The sequence below is a fragment of the Momordica charantia genome (assembly GCF_013281855.1).
Source record: "Momordica charantia cultivar OHB3-1 chromosome 7 unlocalized genomic scaffold, Mcharantia_2.0 BLBB01000007.1, whole genome shotgun sequence".
Classification (NCBI taxonomy): Eukaryota; Viridiplantae; Streptophyta; class Magnoliopsida; order Cucurbitales; family Cucurbitaceae; genus Momordica; species Momordica charantia.
In genome coordinates this window covers 19,320,521-19,342,743 of record NW_028275165.1, presented here as the reverse complement: position 1 = coordinate 19,342,743, position 22,223 = coordinate 19,320,521, and the positions used below count along the sequence as shown (strand labels likewise).

Sequence of the window (22,223 nt, the reverse complement as noted above, 5' to 3'; positions counted from 1 at the left end):
GCAAAAACTAAATTGTTTTCATAAATATCTTGGTGGGACCTCCGCGGTGGACAGGGCTTCCAGTTCCGTCCATGAAAGCCACTGCCAAACCCAGTCGTTGGAGGTTCACTGGTCCCAGTGATGCAGCAACCATTGAAGTTGCTTCTCATCTACTCCATCAAAAAAGCCTCATCTAGCCATAACTATTTCTGAGACCTACAAATTTCCTTCGTTTCTTTGTACTCCTGTTCCTTGCCATTTCCAGAGGACCCATCTTCTTCCCTTTTCTGCTTCGGCAACAATGGCGAACTCACGCCTCTGTTTTCTTCTTCCTCTGCTCCTCGCCTGCGTCTTCGTCTCGAATCGCCCAGCCAAATGTGACGGTAACACCCTCTTTCTCTGCCTCGTTGATTCTCTAATCGGCATTTAGAAACCCCAGTTTGTTTACTTGAATGTAGATCTCGATTTGTCGTGCATTGTCATTTGAGATCTGGGTTCGTCCAATCTTGTTTTGATGCTGGGATGGAGTGTTTTTTTGGGAGATTTGTTTGATTGAGTTATGTTTTGAATTGGGCATCCGTTTTGGTGGTTTTCTTTTTCCGTTCGTGATTTCAACTTCTTCTTGCTTTGGATTAGACGGATTCGCGCGGGAGAAGTAATCTCTTAGATTTGCTCTGTTCGTAATTAAATCTGTATTAATGGAAGTGGTTTTCTGCTCTGCATGGAGATCACTACAGGTTTAGATGGTTCTTTTTAAGACTGATTATGCTTGTTTATGAAATCAATTAGGAATTGGGATCCTACGGGCTATGGCTGCCAAATTATTGATCTGTGTTGCCATTTTTTGTGTCCAGTGTAGCATAAGGTTGAGATTATTAGCAGAACAACTTGCTTTCTTAATGCATCCATGGCAGAGCAGATTCTTTTGTAAATTACAACTACTCATGATGTAGTCTCTTGGTTTCAGACTATTTTGATAAGGGGACATTCTACTTTCAAGATTTGAAACTATGCCTCTTTGTGTTTTATCTTTCTTCATTAACGGAGCATGAACCTTGCTCCTTGTATTATGCTCATGACTCGTCCCCTCTAATCTTCGGCGAGCCTTTGTCCACCCCAAGGCGAGCTCGGAAAGACAACAAAAGTTTTAAGTTATTAAGTTTTCAAACCCCTTAGCTTTGAGAGTGTCTCTTTGTCCATCTTGAAGAAACTAGTAGTGATTAATGTGGTAGCGAAGAACCATCTTGCATACTTCACAAATTTCTTAGTCAAGTCGAAACAACATTAGTTTTATAAGTTTTCAAGTTTGGTCTGTTCATGTTTCTTCTTGCTAAGAACTGGATAGAACTCGAATTGTTCCGAAATGTTACCTGCTGGGTTCTCGCTCTGCAGAGACCTTACAGGCATTGTTCATTATTTGGTTGCTTCATTAAATGAAATAAGTTTGGTTTCAATCTCCCTTTGTACATATTTTATATGCCATGAAATTCCTACAGATGAGGATGATCTTCATAGAGGTATCAACAGTTATCGTGCGATCTTGAACTTGACAGCGCTGACGGAGAACGACAATGCGGATTGCCTTGCTGAAGAAATCGCTGACAAATTAAAGCATCAACCTTGTACAAACACCACAGGTTCCAACGCAGTAGCCGGAACTGAACCTCAATTCCCCGACTTTCCAAACCTGTTAGCCAAATGCCATTTGAACATCTCCAACACAAGGGATGGAGCAATAATGCCTGCTTGTGTTCCAAACCGTGTACCTGATCTCGTTCTCGCTAACTTCACGAAATCTCAGTACTCGGGGAACCTTAATGATACCAAGTACACGGGAATCGGCATTGGTACTGAAGATGACTGGGTTGTTGTTATTCTTACCACCAGCACACCAGAAGGAAGTTATGTGACAGCGGCAAAGAACACGGCCACTCTGGTTTCTAAGATTGGTTTGTTCTCCCAGTTGCTGTTCTTGATGCTGTCTTTTGTCTCACTGTTGTAGACCAGGAGAGGATTTCTTTGCCTTGGTTTGCTTGGATCTTAATACTTTTATTGACCTGATTTTCGATACGAGACAATTCAAACTATACTATCGTATTCGTATTTTGTACGTTTGAAGTAATTCTCCCACTAGTCGATATGTATGAAAATTTTCCTCGTTCTCTTTTACTAAAGGATGTGAAAGTGAATGAAAGAAAGAACTTCGATGTTGAAGAAGTAATTTAATTTATGTATATTGTTCGTCAAGCAGGTGGCTTCTTGACTGAAGAAACAGAGTGCAATTATGCTTGCAGAAGATATTTGCTTTTATCTTTTTCCTTTAATCTTTTTCTTTTTGAACTGTCTGATAACAGAATCATATTGCAAACAAGACAATGGTCATTATTTTTCTCAATCTCTTCTAAACTCTAACCATTAACGATACTTGTTTCATCCTATAATCAATCTAATAAATAGATTTAGAACAACAACTATATAATTAACCCGTTCACCCAATTGAATATATCAGAGTAGAAATTGAACCTACAGCCTTTTAGAGGTGCTTTAACCACTATCTTTAGATTGACCAGTTCATACAAATTTTACCCCTCTTATTGAACTCCATATGAGTAAGGGCTACATTCCGACCATTAAAAACTAAAAGCCATGAAAAACTAAACGAAAATAGATAATGACAACAATGATTGCTGATACAGCCTATGACATGCAACATATTAAACAAGGCATTATATAATCTGTTGTTCATTCCTTTAATTTGCAGATTGCAGAAATCCAATTGGGACTTTCTTAAATCTTAGTATCACTTGTAAAGTTTTCCAGTATGATGCTTAAACTCAAGCACCCTTTAATCTTGTATTGGTTACAAAGAGATACCTTCTAAGTGCAAGCAATATGATCCAAGAGCTCTTTGCAATCTTCTCTTTTATCATCAAAAGTAATGCAGAGCTCAACACAGTCTTCAGAATCTGCGCCTGTAATCCTTTGAAGAATCCTAGAATGCCTTCTCTTTTCCAAATAGTTTTGAGTGCCCCTGATACGGTTTTCTGAGCACCGTGCTGTTCTGCCTCGTTCCTTTCTTGATCTGATTCTGCAGCCTGGATCACAATCTTACACCTGTATGTAAACTTCAATACTTGATTTTTGGAGAAAAGATGCAAAAAAACATAGTATGTGATGAGGATTTCTAAGCTATGGCAAATGTAAAATTCACTTTGTCTTCAGAAGAGATCCAGATGAAACAAGAATTTCCCTCAAAATCTGGTAATGTGTTCCTCGACAACTCTTTAACTTTTAGTGGCAATGCATAGCGAATTTAAATGTTATCCAGAAGATTGAAAATGAAATCTAGCATGGGTGAAAAAGGCCTCAATATTGGGACAAGTAGCTCAAACTCATTTTCACCTGATAGCAGGGTATGTCAAGACTGTAGCAACACATTTCGAGAGGGCGCCAAGCAGAAAAGCAGAGAAGGCTGAGAGAGCTTCCGGGGATGACTCTATACCTGATTCATGCTTCAGCTGCGTCCTGAGTAACCTTTGTTTCAGTTGATCAAACACAGTGTACTGTGATTCATGCTATGTTAGTTTCTCTCGAGTCTATTAACATTTTCATTCCAGTTTCCATGCAGGTAAAAGATATCAAATGAAATATAACTAGCATAGCAAATAGCTGATCCACCAGCATGGTAGTTTCTGAAAGCAATCTGATTTGAAAGTTGGAACATTGGATCAAAAAACTCTAAGAAGCGTGCAGCAGCAATTGTATTAAATGAGTTCCAAATCTGAGTAATATGTAGAATCTTCAAAATGAATCCTGGGTACCTGAATAGATGGGTTCGATGTCAAAAGAAGGGATATTCCGAGACCATCAAATGCTTCACGCCAGGTACCTTCCGCAAGTGTCTTCCAGAGTCCTTTGGACTTCCCAAACTCACTTGTCTGCATCCTTGAGGATGCTGTATCCAAAGGCTGAAATGATAAACTACGGGTTAGATGACCATCCTCAGAACAGAAAATAATTCACTGGAGGTTCTGTGTTTCACCGCCAAAGGGCAAGTTCAAGAAAACTAATGAAAATAGTACTAATTTCACCCTCACCAATTTTCCTAAACAGCATAAACTCAGCCTCCCAATTTCAGGGAAAATAGCCAAAGAACGATATGATATAACAGTTCAATGTCATGGAGCTACGGTATATTGAGGTTAATGAATACAAACTAGAAGCCAGAGGAAGAGGGATCCCAGCCAAATTACATCTACACAACAGTATTTCCAATTGAGGTTAAAGAAGAAACGACTATAATTACAGAACATCTTCTGAAATCATAGGTTTTTCAATGATGAACATAAAAATGTGTTGTTTAGTTAATTCCACCTGTGTAGCTATGACTGTACAAGCTCCAGCAGCTGCAGCAACAATCAGATTTGCTTTTGCTCCAATTTTTTGGTTGCCACTCCTCTTCAGGTAGATCCTTTTAAGAAAGCTGTACCCATAGAAGTAGATGAACGATGAAATAAAGGACTGGAAATTCTTTGTGCCAAGACCCTGGTACAACGAACCCACATGACCAGTTGAAATTGCTTCCCACAGGACATCAGTTATGTTTCTGCATAAGGAGAAAAAGTTGTAAAATTACACAAATTTCTCTTGGCACAAGCATCATTCAACACAATCATTTTAAATCACGGTATAGCCTAAAACAAAACATCAAACAAATATACAGGCAATGACCACAAAATTCAAATATGCAAACGGTCTACAATCTCCATTATTGAGAATCTTCACGTTCTCCCTCCTCAAGAAAGCATACATGGTCACTCCCTCATTCTACAAAAAGGAAGAAGAAGAAGAAAATGGTAACATGTCAACCAGAGAGCTACATGCAGAATAATAGTGATCCATCCCCTGGGATGTGCGGGAGATGTGCATATCCCAACAAATTGAAATCCCTGGATAATGACACTTGAACTTTACAGTGGAAATGTCCCAATTTCAGAACCACAGCAGTGCAGTCGAGTCATTAATGTAATCTAATACCACGAAGCAAAAATCTAGGTCAGGAAATAGAAAAGGGGGAGAAATCAAAGGTAAGAATCGTAAGATCATGAACAACAAAGTTAAACTTCCCCACCTAACTAAAAACACAAAACAGATTCAACCCAAAATTCTAAACAACCTTGTGGGAAATGTCAAGCAGTTGCATGAGGCGCGAGCAAGAAACTAGCAGTGGAAGGAGAAGGGCATAAACAAAACAAACCTGTACTTCCGGTGATGGTGAGATTGATTCTCAGCTTGATATTTAGTTTTACAAGTATCGAGAGGGTAGAGCGCGGTGGTGCTAACCAGAGCTCCAATGGCTCCCGATGTTGCCTCCGCCACAGATTCCAGATCAAACCCCATCCCAATTCCCACCCACCCACCCAAGAAGGCAAACAGCCGATAATGGAGCTTCAGCGGGATGAACAAAAATGGCTACAGATGGGAAGCAAATGAAAGTGACGCGAAGAGGAAATTTATGGGTTTTGCTTCGGAACAGCAGTTGCATACGTATCTTCTCGGGAATCGGAACCGTGGAATCAATTGACCCAAAATTTCAATTTCAATTACATATACGCTGTGACTGTGAGGTGACTGAGTTGTGACGAAACATGGTAAGATTATAAAGATATCTTGAAGTTGCTTATCCTTCTTCTTCTTCCGTGGAGATTTTGATCTCTCTGTTTTTGTTCGATTTTGATTTCTTGTTTTTCCATAAACGGTTACTAGAAAACAAAAAGAGGTTGATTTGAAGCAATTAACTTGATTTGTTGCTGCTTCAATTGTTTTTAATTTTTACTTTTCTTTTTTAGTGAAATTTTTACTAACTAATTCGAATGACTTTTGATTACTATTCTCAATTAACTTGGGATTACTTTGATAAATCAATTTAACTTTGATTTTGGTTGAAACAATTTGAGATGAAATGACTAGTTTGTGGTTATGTTGGCTCGCGAAAGTTGCACTTTCAAATCTACAGATATAATATTCTAAAAAAAAGAAAAAAAAACCACTTATATTTATACTTTCATAATCAACTTACACTCAAATTGTGAGTCTATCAAGAATTTTCGTTGAAGAATCATCCGCAGGTTGTTGACATCGAATTTATTGATTTAAAGAAATGAGTTCATATTATATGATGACTACTCTCCCAAGACTTTAAAATTATAGGAACGTTTATTAACAACCAAATATCATAAGATGAAGCTAATCTGAACAGCTAAATTGGTTAAAACAGAGGTGCGTAAGTTCAAATCTTCACCCCATCTATTATACTATAAACAATGTCACATGAGATTAGTTGAAATGTGGGTAAGCTGATTCTTTAAAAAAAAAATAGAACAAGATGCCACTTGGGCTACATGTGAATCAATCTCCTTTTTGTCTCACGCAAAGGTCATATGGGAACTTGAGAAGTTATTGTAATTTTGAATCACCGATTTATATTTGTGATATAGTATTCTAAACAAGAAAAGAAAAACTTTTGCTTATATTTACAATTCCATAATCAATTTACACTCAAATTATGAGTCCATCAAAAATTTTCGAAGAAGAATCGTCTACAAGTTGTTGACATCAAATTTATTAATTTAGAGAAATGAGTTCATACCATATGGTGACCACCTAAATAGGACATAAAAATTACGAGAGCATTTAAATATATATAAAAATAAAAATGTATATGCATAGGAAGTGAGCATTGTCACCTAAGATTAATTGGAGTGTGGATAGGGTAGTCTTTTCCTTTTTTTTTTCTTTTAGATAAAACAAACTTCATTAAATTAAATGAGATGTTACTTGGGCATACATGTGAAAAATTTTCCTTTTTGGATTTACGTAGAAGTCTTATGGGAACTTGAGAAGTCAATCCTGCCCTTTTCAAACATCTCCTTTGTAATTTAGAATCACCCATTTATATTTGTCATAAAAGAAAAAAAAACATTCACTTATATTTACACTTCCATAATCAACTTACATCCATAAAAAAAAGAAAAAAAATAGTACAACATGTGAGGGTGGAGATTCGAATACACGACATTTTAATCGGATATAGGTGTCTTAACTTATTGAGCTATGCTCTACCTAACTCGGGAGTTCATCAAGAATTTTCATCGAAGAATTAGCTATATGTTGTTGACATTGGATTTATTGATTTAGACAACCTACTCAAGACATTAAAATTATAGAAGTGTTTATTAACAACTAAATATCATAAGACGAAGTAAATCCAATTAGAATCGGTACGGTTTTTTTAGTGGAGATACAACAAACTTAGTTAAATTAACTGAATCAAAATTTATTCTTTGACCTTAGGTAGAAAAAGTCATATGGGAACTTGAGAAGTCCATGACATACAATTGCTTTTCTAGAATACTACATAAATCATATATGTTGTTGATTTACATTAATGGGTTAACATCAACTTTTAAATATCACGATAAAAGACCAGTTCAACGGTAATTGACATATATCTCCAATCAAAGGGTTGTGAGTTCGATCCCCAACTCTACATGTTGTACATTAATGGATTAAAGTCCTATGGTGTGGAAGATTGTCACATGATTAATTGAGATGTCTACAAGTAAGTCTGGATACTACAAAATATTTATATAATATTTTTTAAATTCAATTTAGATTTTCCTATTATAATTAAATATATATTTTTTTAATTCAACATCATGGGATGGCTTTGAATCCACAATATTTTTTTAATACAAATCTGGCACAGGGAAAAGGTCAAATAATTTAATTACCTTGTTTATAATTAATAGTATTATATATTTTATCAGCATAAAGAAAGTAGAAACCTTCGAGAATGGAGCAAATATAAAATACAAAAAGTAGAGGGTCAGATCTGCAAAAACTTCAAATGTTAGTGCAAAGACGTCAATTTCGTCAAATTATTTATTTTCGAAAACAGAAATTCGACCGTTGTTTTCTCCATTCAAATTCCCACTCTGCGACAGTGAGAATGGGTCTTATTGAACCCTAAAACACTCATTTCCCCCAACTCCATCTCCACACAATTCCATCAATTTTCTCCAGAAATCGAGTTTTAATTTCACGACGATGCAAGATTTCTTCGGATCCGTTCGCCGATCCTTGGTGTTTCTTACTCCCGACGGCGACGATGGAGGGCGGTTCGGTGGCCTGGTCGAGAAGATCGGCTCGAGCATCCGCAAATCTCGAAATGGACTCTTCTCTAAGCATTCCGTGAGGGCTCTGCCTCCAGTTATGAAGGAAGACGCACCTCCGATTTGGTGGCGGAGGGGAGAGTTGATCGGATGCGGTGCTTTTGGTCGTGTTTATATGGGGATGAATCTAGATTCTGGAGAGCTTCTTGCGGTCAAACAAGTCAGTAATTTTAGATTTAGTTATGCAGTTCGTTTTGTTATAATGTATTTTGGATTTTTTTGATTCTTAAATTCCCCTGCATTGGTTGCAGGTCTCAATTGCTGCTAATAGTGCTTCGAGGGAGAAAGCACAAGTGAGGACGTTTACTGATTGAATGTTTTTTAGATGTAGAGGATTTGCAGTAGAAATTAGACGGCAGTTTTTTCAGTGTTTTTCTAGGTTCTTATTGAATTCACAGTATACATTCTCACCATTTCTATTTAACATAACTACTTAGGCTCACATACGGGAGCTGGAGGAGGAAGTGAAGCTTTTGAAGAATCTTTCTCACCCCAATATCGTGGTGAGTAGAATCTTTAGAGTCTTTCCATTCTCCTCATCTATGTTGCCGGTAGCTCCTTGCTTATGTTCCTTATCGTGATTTTTAGAGATATCTGGGAACTACCAGAGGGGAAGATTCATTAAATATTCTACTGGAGTTTGTTCCTGGAGGATCCATATCATCTCTGTTAGGGAAATTTGGATCTTTCCCCGAGTCTGTAAGTGGTTGTATATTGTATCTTGAATCTTTAAACTTCTTGATATTGAAATAGCGTTGATATTAATGTTGAAATTTTGCAAATGATTATTGATTTTGTCCAAAAATAGGTTATAAGAACCTACACGAAGCAGCTTTTATTGGGGCTCGAGTACCTTCATAAGAACGGCATTATGCATAGGGATATAAAGGTGATAGTGAAACCCCTTTTTGAGAAGCAAAAGATTTAACTTTTAACCTTTGTTTGTCAATTTAACTGGGATAATCTACAACTCGATGTAGGGTGCAAACATTCTTGTAGACAATAAGGGGTGTATTAAACTTGCAGATTTTGGTGCATCTAAGAAAGTGGTTGAGCTGGTATTGTCCATTTTTTTATCTAATTTAATGATCTGAATTGATTATTATCATTCTCCACCTAAAAATTAGCATCTATGCAGGCAACTATAAATGGAGCCAAATCAATGAAGGGTACTCCATATTGGATGGCTCCTGAAGTTATTCTCCAGACTGGGCATAGTTTGTAAGAATCATCATCTTATTGTGAATAGATTTATTTGCTTTCACTGTTTCGCTCCATGCCATTGATGTGGACATATGTTTTTAATACATTGATACAAATGCGCTGAAATTTGAACCATGCCAGTGATGTGGGCCCATATATTATAGTTCATATGCTAGAAATGCAAATGTGCTGAAATGTATTCTGAAATTATTGAAGAGTAAAGAAAGTAACAATTTTCTTATCAAGATACTACCATTTAGATCTCACGTTGTTCTTAATTTGATGTCTTAGCCCTGCTGATATATGGAGTGTAGGCTGTACTGTTATTGAAATGGCAACTGGGAAGCCTCCATGGAGCCAACAGTATCAAGAGGTAAGCAAGTGAAATTTGCTTCCATATGCACGTATGTATATTTACATTTTCTTCGAATACTTCATAAATTGAGTCAATGTTATTTTCAGGTTGCTGCTCTTTTCCATATAGGGAATACTAAGTCCCATCCGCCCATTCCTGAGCATCTATCTGCTGAGGCAAAAGATTTTCTGTTAAAATGTTTGCAAGAGTACTTTCGAAACTCTGACTTTAAATCTTCACTTAGATTTTTTCCCTTTTTGTTATATTTTTTTTTTGTTTTTTGTTTTTTGTTTTATTTATTTATTTAAGAATCAATTACAGCTTCATCTTTGATAAGATTAGATTGAAACGTATGCACTGTTCTCTGTAATCTTATTATTAATATCTAAATGTTCTCACAGGGAGCCAAACTCAAGGCCTACTGCATCAGACTTGCTGCAGGTATATCTGAATTATTAAAGGGGTTTCTTATCAATTAAGACTAGCATTTATTCGTGTCCAAGAAAGTAACTCTAATTATTACCAATTTTCCATGGATATGTGTAGCATCCATTTGTATCATGTGAGTATCAAGATCCTCATGCAGCAGTCCGTGCCTCTTCTGTGGTCTGTATAATTGCTGCCAACTTTGTAACTTCAGTTTCTTTGACGTTTTTACTATACCATCTTAACATCATTGTTATTGCAGGAATCTGGGAAACAGATGGTTGGCTCTGGGTTGAATTCTAATGATCTGTAAGGATTTCAATTGATGATCGCTGTTTTGAGTGCATGATTTCTTGCCCACTTTTGAACTTGGTGGACTCTTGACTATTATGTTCATGCTGCAGAGCAAATTCGACAATCCAACGTTCAACCTGCGTGGGCTTAAAGGATATTTGTGAAATGGGTAGCTTGAGGTGCTCTTCTGTTTATTCAGGGAACTACACGTCGCAGTCCAATTGGGGCTCAAGCAATTTTGAGGAGGACATGTGTCAGATAGATGATAAAGATCTGTTGGTTAGTCCATCGATAAAGTACAAATCTATTATATCGTCAAGCGATTTGAATAAGGTACATATTGATTCTCTGATTTATGTTATTTATTGTTTTAATAACAAGAATAAGAATGAGCAGCTTTTCCATTTGAACCAGAGTTTCAATCCTATGTGTGAACCCACCGATGATGACTGGGCATGTAAATTGGATGGGAGCTCAGAGTTGGGAGGCAATTTAATGGACTTGTCTGGAATTCAAACTAGCCAGGAAACTACTTGTAAGGAGAATGACTTTACTTTTCCATGTGGTCAATCAGCAGTTGAGGATGATGAAGAAGTTACTGAGTCAAAGATTAGAGCCTTCCTGGATGAAAAGGTACTTCTATTCTCCAAGATATTTCTCAAGAGATGAATTCTTTTCAAAGCTTTCATAATGCAGCATGATGTTTTTTACATTAGAATTAATGTTTCTACTGTGAAAATAAACATTAGGCTATAGAACTGAAGAAGATGCAAACACCTTTATACGAAGAGTTCCGCAGCACAATTAATGCAGCTAATGCTTTAGGAGCAGTTGGAACTGAGAATAGCAAGAGTGTATCTAATTTCTTGAAATTGCCTCCCAAATGTGGGTCACCAAGTAAGCTGCGTGGTAAAAGACTCTCATCAATTGATGCTAGTAACTGTTCCAGCCGTCAGAGTCGCATAAAACAAGCTAGTATATTGGAAGATCGAGCTCTGCAGGAAATTCAATCGCCTCAGCTTGGTGAATGGAACAAATTGCTTCACACGCAGCCAGAATCTTCCACGCCAAGGTTGTAATCTAGTAGCTTATATTTCTAACTTATCTATGGTAAGTTACTTTAACAAGTACCATAATGGAAAACTTGCTTTCAGTTTCTCTGAGAGACAAAGGAAATGGAAAGAAGAGCTTGAGGAAGAACTTAAAAGGAAGCGAGGTATGTTCACTTCGATCTTATGATATTAGGCCTGGGATTTCGTCTAACTTCTGTCATTTTGCCTGTTAAATGAATTCTGTGTTAGTTTATCTGCATATTGGCTGGCATGGATTATTTATTCTAAAAGCTGCATTCAATTCAGTTTCCAGTCAATTTTTTACAGATCACGCAGATCCTGTCCAACATTCTATTAAAATCGAGATTTTCTTTAAATTTTTTCTATTGGAATCAACATAAACTTTGGAATTTCGATGTCTTTTGGCTCGTGAATTCAAAATGTACCTGTGAACCATGTGCGGTTGAGATCTAACCATTATCCAGTTTGATGGTCAACAGAAGAGAATGTATAGTGAGATTCATTATGAGTCTATTTGAAGTATAGGATTGTTGACTGTAAGATACTTTGGCTCTCCCGTCTTCTCAACTGAAAACAAGTCGAGCTTGTGTTGGATTTGGGGAGAAAAAGATAGCGTTATGCATAAAAACTACTGAATTGAACAGATAGCCGTGGCTGATTTAGACATATATTCACTTTATTGAAAAATGAAAATTTACATTTATATGTTTTCTGCTATATTTACATAATAATATACTGGAAATGTGATGGTGTAAATGTCGTCCTTATCGCAGAAATGATGCGCAGAGGAATTGTATGAGCAATTCACTAAAACCGCCATCATCTCCAAAGGGTCGAGGAGTAAAAATCAACCAAAAAAAGCATGGTGAGAAGCTCACATCGCCTGTCAGATAAATATTGTGTGTAGCTATGCATATCTGTGGATAAAATTGCATTCTCATAGTTGCAATTGTTAGAAATGTGTGTACATTATCACCAGAAAAGCTCAGTAAGGAGGGTGCTCCACATCCAGTTCTCATGGCCCAGCACAGAGCAATCTCATAGGGAGCAGGTTCAGGCATCTCAACTGGAAGATTCTGATAAGTCATATCTTTACATTTCTTTTATTTGATTATTTGTTAACATTTGCTTCCCCCCATTATTATCTTCTATGTTATTGGTGGAAATTTGTGACTCGGAAAAGCCTTGTAGTCGATGATCCACGTGTGAATCGTTCGAGTTCAATACAAAGAAATAGAGCTTATTATAACGTCGTGTATTGTAAGTGTCCTCTGTCTATTTGTCTCAATGATGGAAGATAACTTTTTGAGTTTGAATATTGGTGCTCAAGAAACTTACTGAATTTCTTCTTACAGAGTACCTTATAATCATAGTCAAAACTCATTGTTATTACACATTGTATTACATGATTTTGGTTGTGTGAAGAATCTACTGTCGTAGAATTTTAGTGAATTGGAACTAGGAATCCTTTTTAGGTATCTGAACCTCTAAAGTTAAAACATTAAAATCCTCAAATTGATTCGATTTTAACCTTAAGATTTAGACTAGACACAGACTCCTTTAAGATCAAAGCTCTCAAGAGAAGAACAATTTCTTTGATCTTCAACACTTCATAAGATAGAATGATCAAATCCTACATGAAAGAAAAAGTTCAAAGACTAAATTAATTCATCAAATATTAATCTGTCAAACAAACTCCCGACTAATTCATACATGCTACATCCGAACATCATAATGCAAAAAGACAAAAATACCCTAAAAAAGGATAAAAATTTAGAAAGCAATAAATTTACATCAAAATTATTTAATAAATGTAGATCATAATTTGAAGTCCTCAACGGTTCATTGAAAATTGGTTTTCTTACGTTCTTTTGAGTTTCGGGATATTAATTGAATCCAAAATTACTTTTTTTTTCTTTGTTGGACTTGAATAATCTCATGGTCAAAGACAATGCTTGAGAAATTTCCCTTGAATGTTTCATCTTTTTTGTCCACTTGAAATCCAAAGAAAGAATGATTTGATTATGAGATGATACGATGAATGTGGGTAATAGGAGGAACAAATATTTTCTAGTTGTGTTTCACAGAAAAAAATGACCATTTTTAGGGCCCCTTTTTTGAATTTGTCGCACACGTCAGCTTATTCAAACGGCTCTTTTTATTTTTTGGTCAAAAACTTTTTGCTTTGAAGATTAAATATAGGGTGCAGGTTGAAATTGAAATTAATAAAAACTAATGAAAGTGACTAAATCTAGTGGCTTTGATCATTTTGTTGGTTGGTTTATTTTGGATTTATTTATTTTATTGATTTGGAGGTTTGTTTTTATCATTTTTGTCCACTGTGAGTTCAATTTTTCAAAACATCAATTTTGATTTTTGATGTTAGTTTCGTTTTTTTCATTTTTTTTTTCTTTTCCCTAGATGATAGATTCGATTATAGGGTCAAATTCGCCTAAAAAATAACCTAATTTGACCCAATATTTATAGGCTAGTTTTAATTCTATCAAATTAAACAACTTCCATAAGTCTGGAAATTAATACCTTCAACTGAGTTTTTCCAACATTTAAATATTTTTGAGTTTTTCTTTTGACAAGTTAAATATTTGCGGAGGTTCAATTCCTGATACTTACATTTGTTGTACTAAGAAAATATAGCTTTTAATTCTTTATATACATATTATGGGAAAGTTTGATATATGTAAAGATATTTCTATTTACCATAAAAATAAGGTCAATAGTTTTTTTAGTACAACATGTTGGAGAGAGGATTTGAAACAGCTATGCTCACTTTGGCGAAATAAAGCCAATAGTTGAAAGTGGAAAATTTAGAGTCCGTTTGGTAATATTTTTTCGTTTTCAGTTTTATTAAGAAATCTAGACATTTCACAACTATTTATGTTTCTTGTTTCCTATAGAAATTTTAGAAACAACAAAAATAAGTTTCTTATTCCAATATAAATAAGCATCTTGATTCATTCATTCTTGAATCTATGGATATTGGAAGTTATGTAATCCTATTTTTCTTTATTGAAAAATAAGAAACAAGAAACGGTAATATTACACAACGGATGTTTAGTGGTTCTTTTTTTTCTTGTTCCTTGTTCCTTTTTATTTTAGAAAAAAACACTCTTAAATTCCAACCATTTTTTTTTTTGGCGCTTTACCATCTTATACGTTTTTTTTTTTACATTTCTAATTTGGGATAAACAAAATAATAATAATAATAATAATAATAAACATAATATATTTGATAGGATGAAATGGAAGAGTTGTATTTTATATATAGTTATCGTTTTCATTATTTAATCATGAATTGAAATATTATTTCGGTTCGACTTTTTATAAAGATAATAGTTGTTATACGAATTTTAAGTTATTATAGGAAGATTGTAACTTTTCCGATTAGCTTTGAAGTGATAATAGATTGTCATAGAAAGATTGCAACTATTTTTTCTATAACATAACGCTCCTAATAGCGGCATATTTCTATAGAAAGTTTTCATTTCTAGCACATACTTTTACTAACAATGGATTAGAACATAATTATTGGGTGCAATTTAATTCAAGGGGTGATTCACACCTAATTGAGATAATTGAGGCCATTCATCTTGTTGGAATCACCATTTTTAGATTGCCCATCAAAGAAATAACCACCTTTTTTTCACTTTCCAAAAGAGGAGGGAGAGAGAGAATATGATTTTTTTATTATTTATTATTCTGATTTTTTTAATGTTTAGAGAGAAATTTATTAAAAGTTTAGGAAAAAGTGTGATTGAAGTAGGTAATTGTGATGTAACATTGGATTTTTCCATACTTTGAGAAGATAGTGGGACTTTGCTTTTAAGATCTAAAAAAAGCCTTTACAAATTGGAACTTCTTAACCATCAAGTAAGCAAATAATTTTCTTTTTGTAAAAAAAAAAAAAAAAAAAAAAAGTTCTCCATCTCATTTCATTATTTTTATTGATTTTTTTGGGGAAAAAAATACGTTTTAAATATGACATTATAGATGAAAATTCAAACTTCCACTAATATTTTAACAGTATATATGTAGGTTGATAATTCAAACTTCCAGACTTATAGACAAGGTTATTAATGGCTGAACTTTTGTCTTAATTAGTTTAACTATATTTAAATTTTTTTTAACTATGTGAATCTTAGTTACAATTAAATTACTATATTCAAATCACTAACTCATATATCAATTAGATTTGAATTATAGGTTTAAATACTATTTTGATTTTTATATTTTCAATATTGGTCTACTTTGGTCTAAGTACTTTCGAAATGTCTGTTTTAGTTCTTTTACTTTCAACTTTTGTTCATTTCAGTCTATATATTTTCAAAATGTTCGTTTTGGTCTTTGTACTTTGAGGAAGTGACCATTTTGATCCATATTTACAAAATTTAACATAAACTTTATCCAGAATAAAAATTCTTTAATACGAATTTGTAGCTACATTTCAAGAAATTTTATGAGTGAAATGTCATGCTAATATTACGATGCAAAGAAATGAGGTAAACTGAACGAAGAAAATATAATAATCAAAACCACATGAAGTATAATGAATAAAGGTCTAAAGTATATAAATGAAAATAGTATTCATGATTCATATAATATTTTATATATTTTTTTAAGAAATACCATTCTAGCTTTTCTTCTTCTTCTTCTTCTTCCTTTTTTTTTTTTATAGATCAATATAAAATATCTAACATTATGGGCTGCCTTTTGCCAAATAACATTTTACACGTGGAGTTTCACTACTGGCCTGTAATCGAGGAGTGGATTGGATCAAATAAAAATAGCTTGGTGGACATATCATTTTTCCAAAAAGAGAAAAAGAAAGAAAAAAAAAAAGAACTTTGGTTGAAAAAAACAATCCCAAATCAATTTTTTCATTGCATCACCAACTTTGTCTTCCACCCTGACATCATCAAACATTTTCTCTTTAGTGTCTTTCCTTTCCTTTAGATTTATATGGGTCCCTATATCTTTCTCGATATTCGTAACATGAAAAAAATATCTAGTAAAAATTTCGTACTACCATAACACATATACCTAAAAGTAACAGAAGACTCACTAATCAGAACAATATTACCATAGCACCAAATATTTGTAAGCTAAATTTATTCTGCCACAATAATTATCACCTAACAATTTTTCAATTTGGGAATACCATAAGAAAAAACCTATATGGTCGTACGCTTAGCTATCCTGGCGTGGAGTACGAAAAGAAACGGGCGACATTTGGAATTTTCCCACAATCCAGTATTGATTTTTTTGAGAAAAATGAAAGAAAAAAAAGTGGAAGAGAAACGTGAAGGATGGATGAAGTTGGGTGGCATAAATGCTATCGCCCTATCTCTTAGAATTCTCAAATGAATGGATGCATTAATTCCACGATCTAAACTTCTCTTCCTCTCGTCTCTACTATTTGCCATTTTTCTAAGAAATAAATCATTATCTTAATAAATAAAAATACATACATAGCAGGGATCAGGAAGATAACATGTTATAAATATGATCTAAATCAAAATGATGGGAGAATATTCGAGAAAACTGTCACTGGATAAGTTAAATCAAATTTTGGCTCTCGGAATCTTAACGTTTCTTTGTAGCTTTCATTATTTATATCGTTCGTGAGATATTTTTAGAGGGTATAATATAATATTATTGGTGTAGAAATGAGAATTTGAATTTATGATCCATAAAATAGGTTGTTTATATATTAATCGGATAGAATTATACTAGCTAAAAGAAAACAATAGTACAATTAAAAATCTATCGGAACTCGTTAATTGGTCCTCCCAATTATCAAGGTCAATGCATGAAACCATGTTCTCTAGGATGTTTTTTTAATGTATGGTTATGAATGCGACATTATTTAAATTTGAAATTGTAGTAGTTTGAAAAGGAATTATTTTAGAGATTAGTATCTTTTTTTTGGAATATATTATATAGATTAGTCTTTATTACAAAGTATTTAATGAAGTTGAAACTAGACCGTGTATTGTTTTTTAAGGTACTATTTAAATTATTCTACTTTTCAAAGGAATATATTTGAATTTCGATTTGACATTAGATTGTTTTCCATCTTCTTATGTGATGTTGACTTTGAGGAAAAAAGATAAATACAAATAAGAATTAGAATATACTATTTTAAATCAAATGAACTTTTATTGGTATTTATCTCAACTCTCAACGGGTGAAGTTTGACTTTAAACTTCTGTAAAATTAAATAGCAATTACGACAAAAAAATTAAAAAAAAAATAAATAATTTTTGCTGTCGTTCTCAGATTTTTTAAGAAAAAAGTACAAATAAAAAATATATTATATACTCCTCTTAATTTGGGTCAAAAAATAAAATCTTAAGCACTTGGTGGTGAAAAGTTATTAAATTCCATGGAAATAAAATGAAATTAAAAGGAGGACAGGAAAAAAAAATTGTCATTATAATTTTGCCACTTGGAGAAGAAGAAGAGGTAGAAGTTTCCCTTTCATTACCTACTCAAAAATAGACAAAAGAAAATAACATCATCCTCATCTCAATGAATTAAAAATGAAATTGCATGTAATTTTTCAAAACATTTCTTAATTTGATTCAACTAGGTTGAATATTTTTAAACATAACATAGTATTAATATTTGTTGAAGGAGAAATCCCAGCCGCGGCATGTTGAGGTTCGGGGGTGACAACTGGGAGGACCACAGACGGCGTGGAGCTTACGAGCAAGGGAGGATAAAAGCTACATGCCTGCTACGTACTATACAAGATGCACTACGACTTGCAGTCGACTGTCAGGATAGATTGGCAGATGGCAGTGTGTCTATCGCGCACCGAAAATGTCCTCGCCTGCATGTCTGAATCCCGTATGACGAGGAGCACCATGGCGTCACGTACAAAATGTCCCCTGGTCAGCCATGGACACCTATAAAAAGAAAGAGCCACCACCATCAGATAATTAAGTAAAAAAAATCTGTCACTAATATTCAAGGTGCTCTTTGCTACTTCTTACTTCAATTACTAACTTGAACGTTGGAGTCTATTAGACAGGACATCGCATCCGTGTCGAGAATCTTTATTATAAGCTCATTTGTCCGACTCCTCTTTCGTTACTTCATCCTTTCCATATCCCTCTCCCTTGTTCTCAGTTACTCATCAAATGCACTCAATTCATATGTTTAAGTTAGATCATTGACAAGGTTCAAAGAAATGATGATATTTCGTTCCGTAGGACACATAGACCTCTCCAAAACTTGTCATATAAGAATGATAAAAAATAATTAATAAATCAAGCTGTATAAATTTTAGTACATCTACATCTTCAATCAATCATACATTTTAATTTTTTTCTAAATTGTTTCATAACATAATTACATAATAACCGTTTGAAAATTCTTTTTCTACTTTTTATTTTTTTAATCTTGGATGTACTCATGTAAATCATTCAAATTTAATCCTAAGATTCTAATCTTATTTCATTATATTTAATTAAACGTTAGTTTTAAATAAATAGTGAAATTAATATTTTCCATTAGTTTAGTTTCCATTCCTTTTAATGACCAGGTCATCAAGTAGAAAAAAACAATATTAATCAGGTTGCGAAGAGATACTAATTTTATTCTTTATTTACTAATTTGAACATAATACTTCAACTTGTTAGGCATCTATCTCCGACTGAAAATGTCATGAATTTGAATCCTCATTTCCGCACTAAAAAAAATTGCTTATTCAAGAAGCGCACGTGAGACAGTTTTTTTTTTTTTTTTTTTTTTTGGGTTGTCAAAAGAGACGAGAATTTAACACAAAAAAGGATGGAAATGATAAAAGAGGATAAGTGAAAACATAGTGTCGTTGTATTTTAATTGCACCAAGCACAGATTTTTTCCTTTCTCTTACTTTATTTTAGTACTTTTCTTTTTAATCTGTTTAGTGGTTAGTTTTAGGGTAAAATATCTTTAGGGTCCTTGAAGTTTTGGTACTAGTTTTTTTAAGTTTCATAATGGTCTACGTTTACCACTTTTGTATAGGAATTTTTTTTTTTTTTTACAACAAATTAGAGGTAAAGTGATTTAACTTCCGATTTCAAAGAAAATAGTAAGTGTCAATTATTGTTGAGCTATGTTTATATTGGTAGAAATACTTTATTTTGGTTCCTGGCATTAAGTCTTTGTTAATCAACTTAACAGAAAACTAACGTAACATATTTAAAAATAAGAACAGTTGACGTGATAGCTTTCAAAATTTAAAAATAATATTAAAACAAAAAACTTCTCTCATCTCCTCCTCTCCCCTCCCCTTTTGAATTTGATGTTTGCCACCGCTTGATGTTGTTGCCCTATAAAGATCTGGAACGAACGAAGAAAAGTTCTTAGTTTATTTCAAATCTAGAACAAACGAGGAAGTTCATCCCAGATCAATCGATGGAGAGATAGGGTGCGGTCGATCAGGGCAGCAGCAAGGGGTAAGGGTTCGGCGGGATAGGGGCTGGTGAGGTGGGGGTCACAATGAAGGTAGGTGACCAACAAGAAAGAGAAAAATCTACCGCGCCATTTTGATTAATAAAAACCTAATGCTAGGGACTAAAATTGCTTCTTTCACTTATTTTTACGATCGAGAGAACAACTACAATCTTACGTTCTAAAATAGAACTATGCGGGGAAAAATATTTCCTAAATAAGAGCAAAAGTGAATGATTTTGAAACCTAGGATCAAACACACGTGCTATGATATCTTAAGGATAAAAACGTATTTTACCTTTAGTTTTGAGTAAATCAATATTCGTACCTTTTCAAAATGAAAAATAGGCAAAGAAATTTTAAGAAAAGTTTATTTTGGTACCATGTTGATTTTTACATTCTAAAATATGTTAAATAAGTCCAGTTTTTAAATTTAGTTTCTTTGGGAGGGGTTGTTTTAAATTTTAATTACACTATCTTTTTAGAATTTCATCTTTGTTTTAACGAGAAGCTAATGAAATAATTTTTAATGTCAAGGGTTAAAATGAAATTTTTTGTATAATTCAAGCTACCTCAAAGTTCATTAGCACAACTAAAATACGTTGTCTATATTCACATGTATTCTTATTTTTACAACTTACTATCATGTCACGCTCCTTACTTCTAATTAAAAAGTTATTACTATGGATTGTTTTGAAACAATTACAAGGATTAAGGGTATCAAAGCTAGCATAGCTCAACGGTAATTGACTTATACTTCTAGGTTATGAGAACACAGGACCTCCCACTCTGATACCATCTTAGAAATGAGCAAACCACCACTCAACCCAAAAACTTAAGCTAATGGGTTTGATAAATTTAATTCATTCATATGGATTCTAACATTATTTTTCTTCTTTTTTGAGGGAGGAATTCAAACCAACTTTTAACATATATAAGGAATATTTTGATCATGCACGCATTGTTAATTTCTAAATTTTGAAAAGTTTTAATAATGTTCCAACTCTAATTTTGATTTTTATGGATTAATTTTTATTTGTGTCTAACATTTTGACCTTATTAAGTTCTTTCATTAGAGTATTTAAATGTCAACCTAATTTTTGTTTTAGAAGAGGAATATGAAGACTTCAACCTCCTATCATTATTAAATTTTAAATAATCTTTTGATAAGTTGATCTGAAATTAAATAACTTCTATGTCCTTTTAAGTAAATTAACCTAGATTGAACCAACGATTAAGGATTTGTGACTTAATGAAATATAGTAGCAAAGTTATATATATTATAAAGTTGAAAGTTGAAAGGGAAACAAATGTAAAAGTTTTTCTTGGGGGTGAAAAATTAAACTCATATTAAACTTTCATTTTCACTTTTTTTTATTAATTCAAATTAACAAGTAGCAATTTTAAATTGCTCCAAATTTACGAGCCCATTCCCATTGTTCACGCCGTTTCCCTCATACGCCGTCGTTTCGGCACTGACCTCGTCATCTTCTTCTTCTTCTTCGTCATCGTCGTCGATTTCTTCAATTTCCTCTGTTTCGAAAAAACAGAGCCGGAGCCGGCCATGGCTTCTCTCCGCCTGAAAACAAGACTGCCTCGCCGGAGTTTTCACCGCCTCGATTATCAGCCGCCCCTCTTCCCGGTGGGGCTTCACCCGAAACGACTCCGTTTCCCTTATCGTCGTCAACGGCGGCGGAAACTGATGCGAATGGGAATGGGAATGGGAATGAAAATTGGAATGGGATTTTCTCCCCCCCTTCCTCTGCAAATCCCCGCCGTCGATCTCCGGCGAGAAAATACTGTTCTCGATCATATCGCTGCCGGTTTCATTCCCCAAATTTTCAGTACAGAGATTCAAGCTCTTCTCGCTCAGACCCGTCGGATTAAATCGCTTCGCCGTCGGATGGACGTACACAGCCTCCTTCTGAATCGCCGGCGACTGGAGGGAACTCCGGCCGCCGGAATCGGCCGGAGATTGCCCAATGTCGATTTCGTCGGCACCGGAAAATGGGGGTTTTGAGGGGAATTCGAAGGGTGACCGGAAAATGAAGGCTCTCTGGTCGGCGAGATGAGAGTCGAGACATGACTGTAAGCCACGGCAGACCATGGTCGCCATTACAATGGAGCTCAAGAACAGAGGAGAGAGAAAGAGGGTTAGAGAGAGAGAGAGGTGATGGAGGATGAGAGAGAGGGGGAAGG

The 22,223-nt window shown here is 34.3% G+C and overlaps 4 protein-coding genes across 7 annotated transcripts; 2 read left to right on the top strand and 2 right to left on the bottom strand.

Annotated features, from left to right (window-relative positions):
• Window positions 1-31: 31 nt before the first annotated feature.
• LOC111009854 (putative GPI-anchored protein At3g06035) lies at window positions 32-2,226 on the top strand. 2 transcript variants are annotated; one of them, XM_022283081.2, is made up of 2 exons: window positions 32-362; window positions 1,533-2,226. In XM_022283081.2, exons 1-2 carry the CDS (start codon window positions 281-283, stop codon window positions 1,979-1,981), a joined length of 531 nt encoding a protein of 176 aa, XP_022138773.1. In that variant the 5' UTR covers window positions 32-280; the 3' UTR covers window positions 1,982-2,226. The 2 variants fall into 2 exon arrangements, with proteins under 2 accessions (XP_022138773.1, XP_022138772.1); XM_022283080.2 differs by having other exon boundaries at window positions 39-362; window positions 1,476-2,226.
• A 453-nt stretch (window positions 2,227-2,679) lies between these two features.
• Window positions 2,680-5,640, bottom strand: LOC111009849 (peroxisomal adenine nucleotide carrier 1). Its single transcript, XM_022283075.2, has 5 exons — window positions 5,237-5,640; window positions 4,354-4,585; window positions 3,801-3,947; window positions 3,382-3,542; window positions 2,680-3,093 (listed from the first exon to the last, which is right to left on the bottom strand). Exons 1-5 carry the CDS (start codon window positions 5,377-5,379, stop codon window positions 2,814-2,816), a joined length of 963 nt encoding a protein of 320 aa, XP_022138767.1. The 5' UTR covers window positions 5,380-5,640; the 3' UTR covers window positions 2,680-2,813.
• A 2,313-nt stretch (window positions 5,641-7,953) lies between these two features.
• On the top strand, window positions 7,954-12,880 carry NP3 (NPK1-related protein kinase 3). Of its 3 annotated transcripts, none has more exons than XR_002601283.2 (18): window positions 7,954-8,373; window positions 8,465-8,506; window positions 8,651-8,716; window positions 8,802-8,912; window positions 9,022-9,102; window positions 9,194-9,271; window positions 9,352-9,434; window positions 9,708-9,789; window positions 9,879-9,979; window positions 10,173-10,212; window positions 10,318-10,377; window positions 10,460-10,506; window positions 10,602-10,824; window positions 10,906-11,124; window positions 11,241-11,563; window positions 11,646-11,707; window positions 12,338-12,429; window positions 12,544-12,880. XR_002601283.2 is itself a non-coding variant. In XM_022283126.2 (17 exons), the coding sequence occupies exons 1-17, from the start codon at window positions 8,089-8,091 to the stop codon at window positions 12,361-12,363; spliced, it is 1,929 nt and encodes a 642-aa protein (XP_022138818.1). In that variant the 5' UTR covers window positions 7,954-8,088; the 3' UTR covers window positions 12,364-12,880. The 3 variants fall into 3 exon arrangements, 1 of the variants encoding a protein (XP_022138818.1); XR_002601282.2 differs by having other exon boundaries at window positions 12,521-12,880; XM_022283126.2 differs by having other exon boundaries at window positions 12,338-12,880.
• Window positions 12,881-21,284: 8,404 nt separating this feature from the next.
• On the bottom strand, window positions 21,285-22,223 carry LOC111009768 (protein FANTASTIC FOUR 2). The gene has a single exon (XM_022282972.2). It carries the CDS (start codon window positions 22,138-22,140, stop codon window positions 21,412-21,414), a length of 729 nt encoding a protein of 242 aa, XP_022138664.1. The 5' UTR covers window positions 22,141-22,223; the 3' UTR covers window positions 21,285-21,411.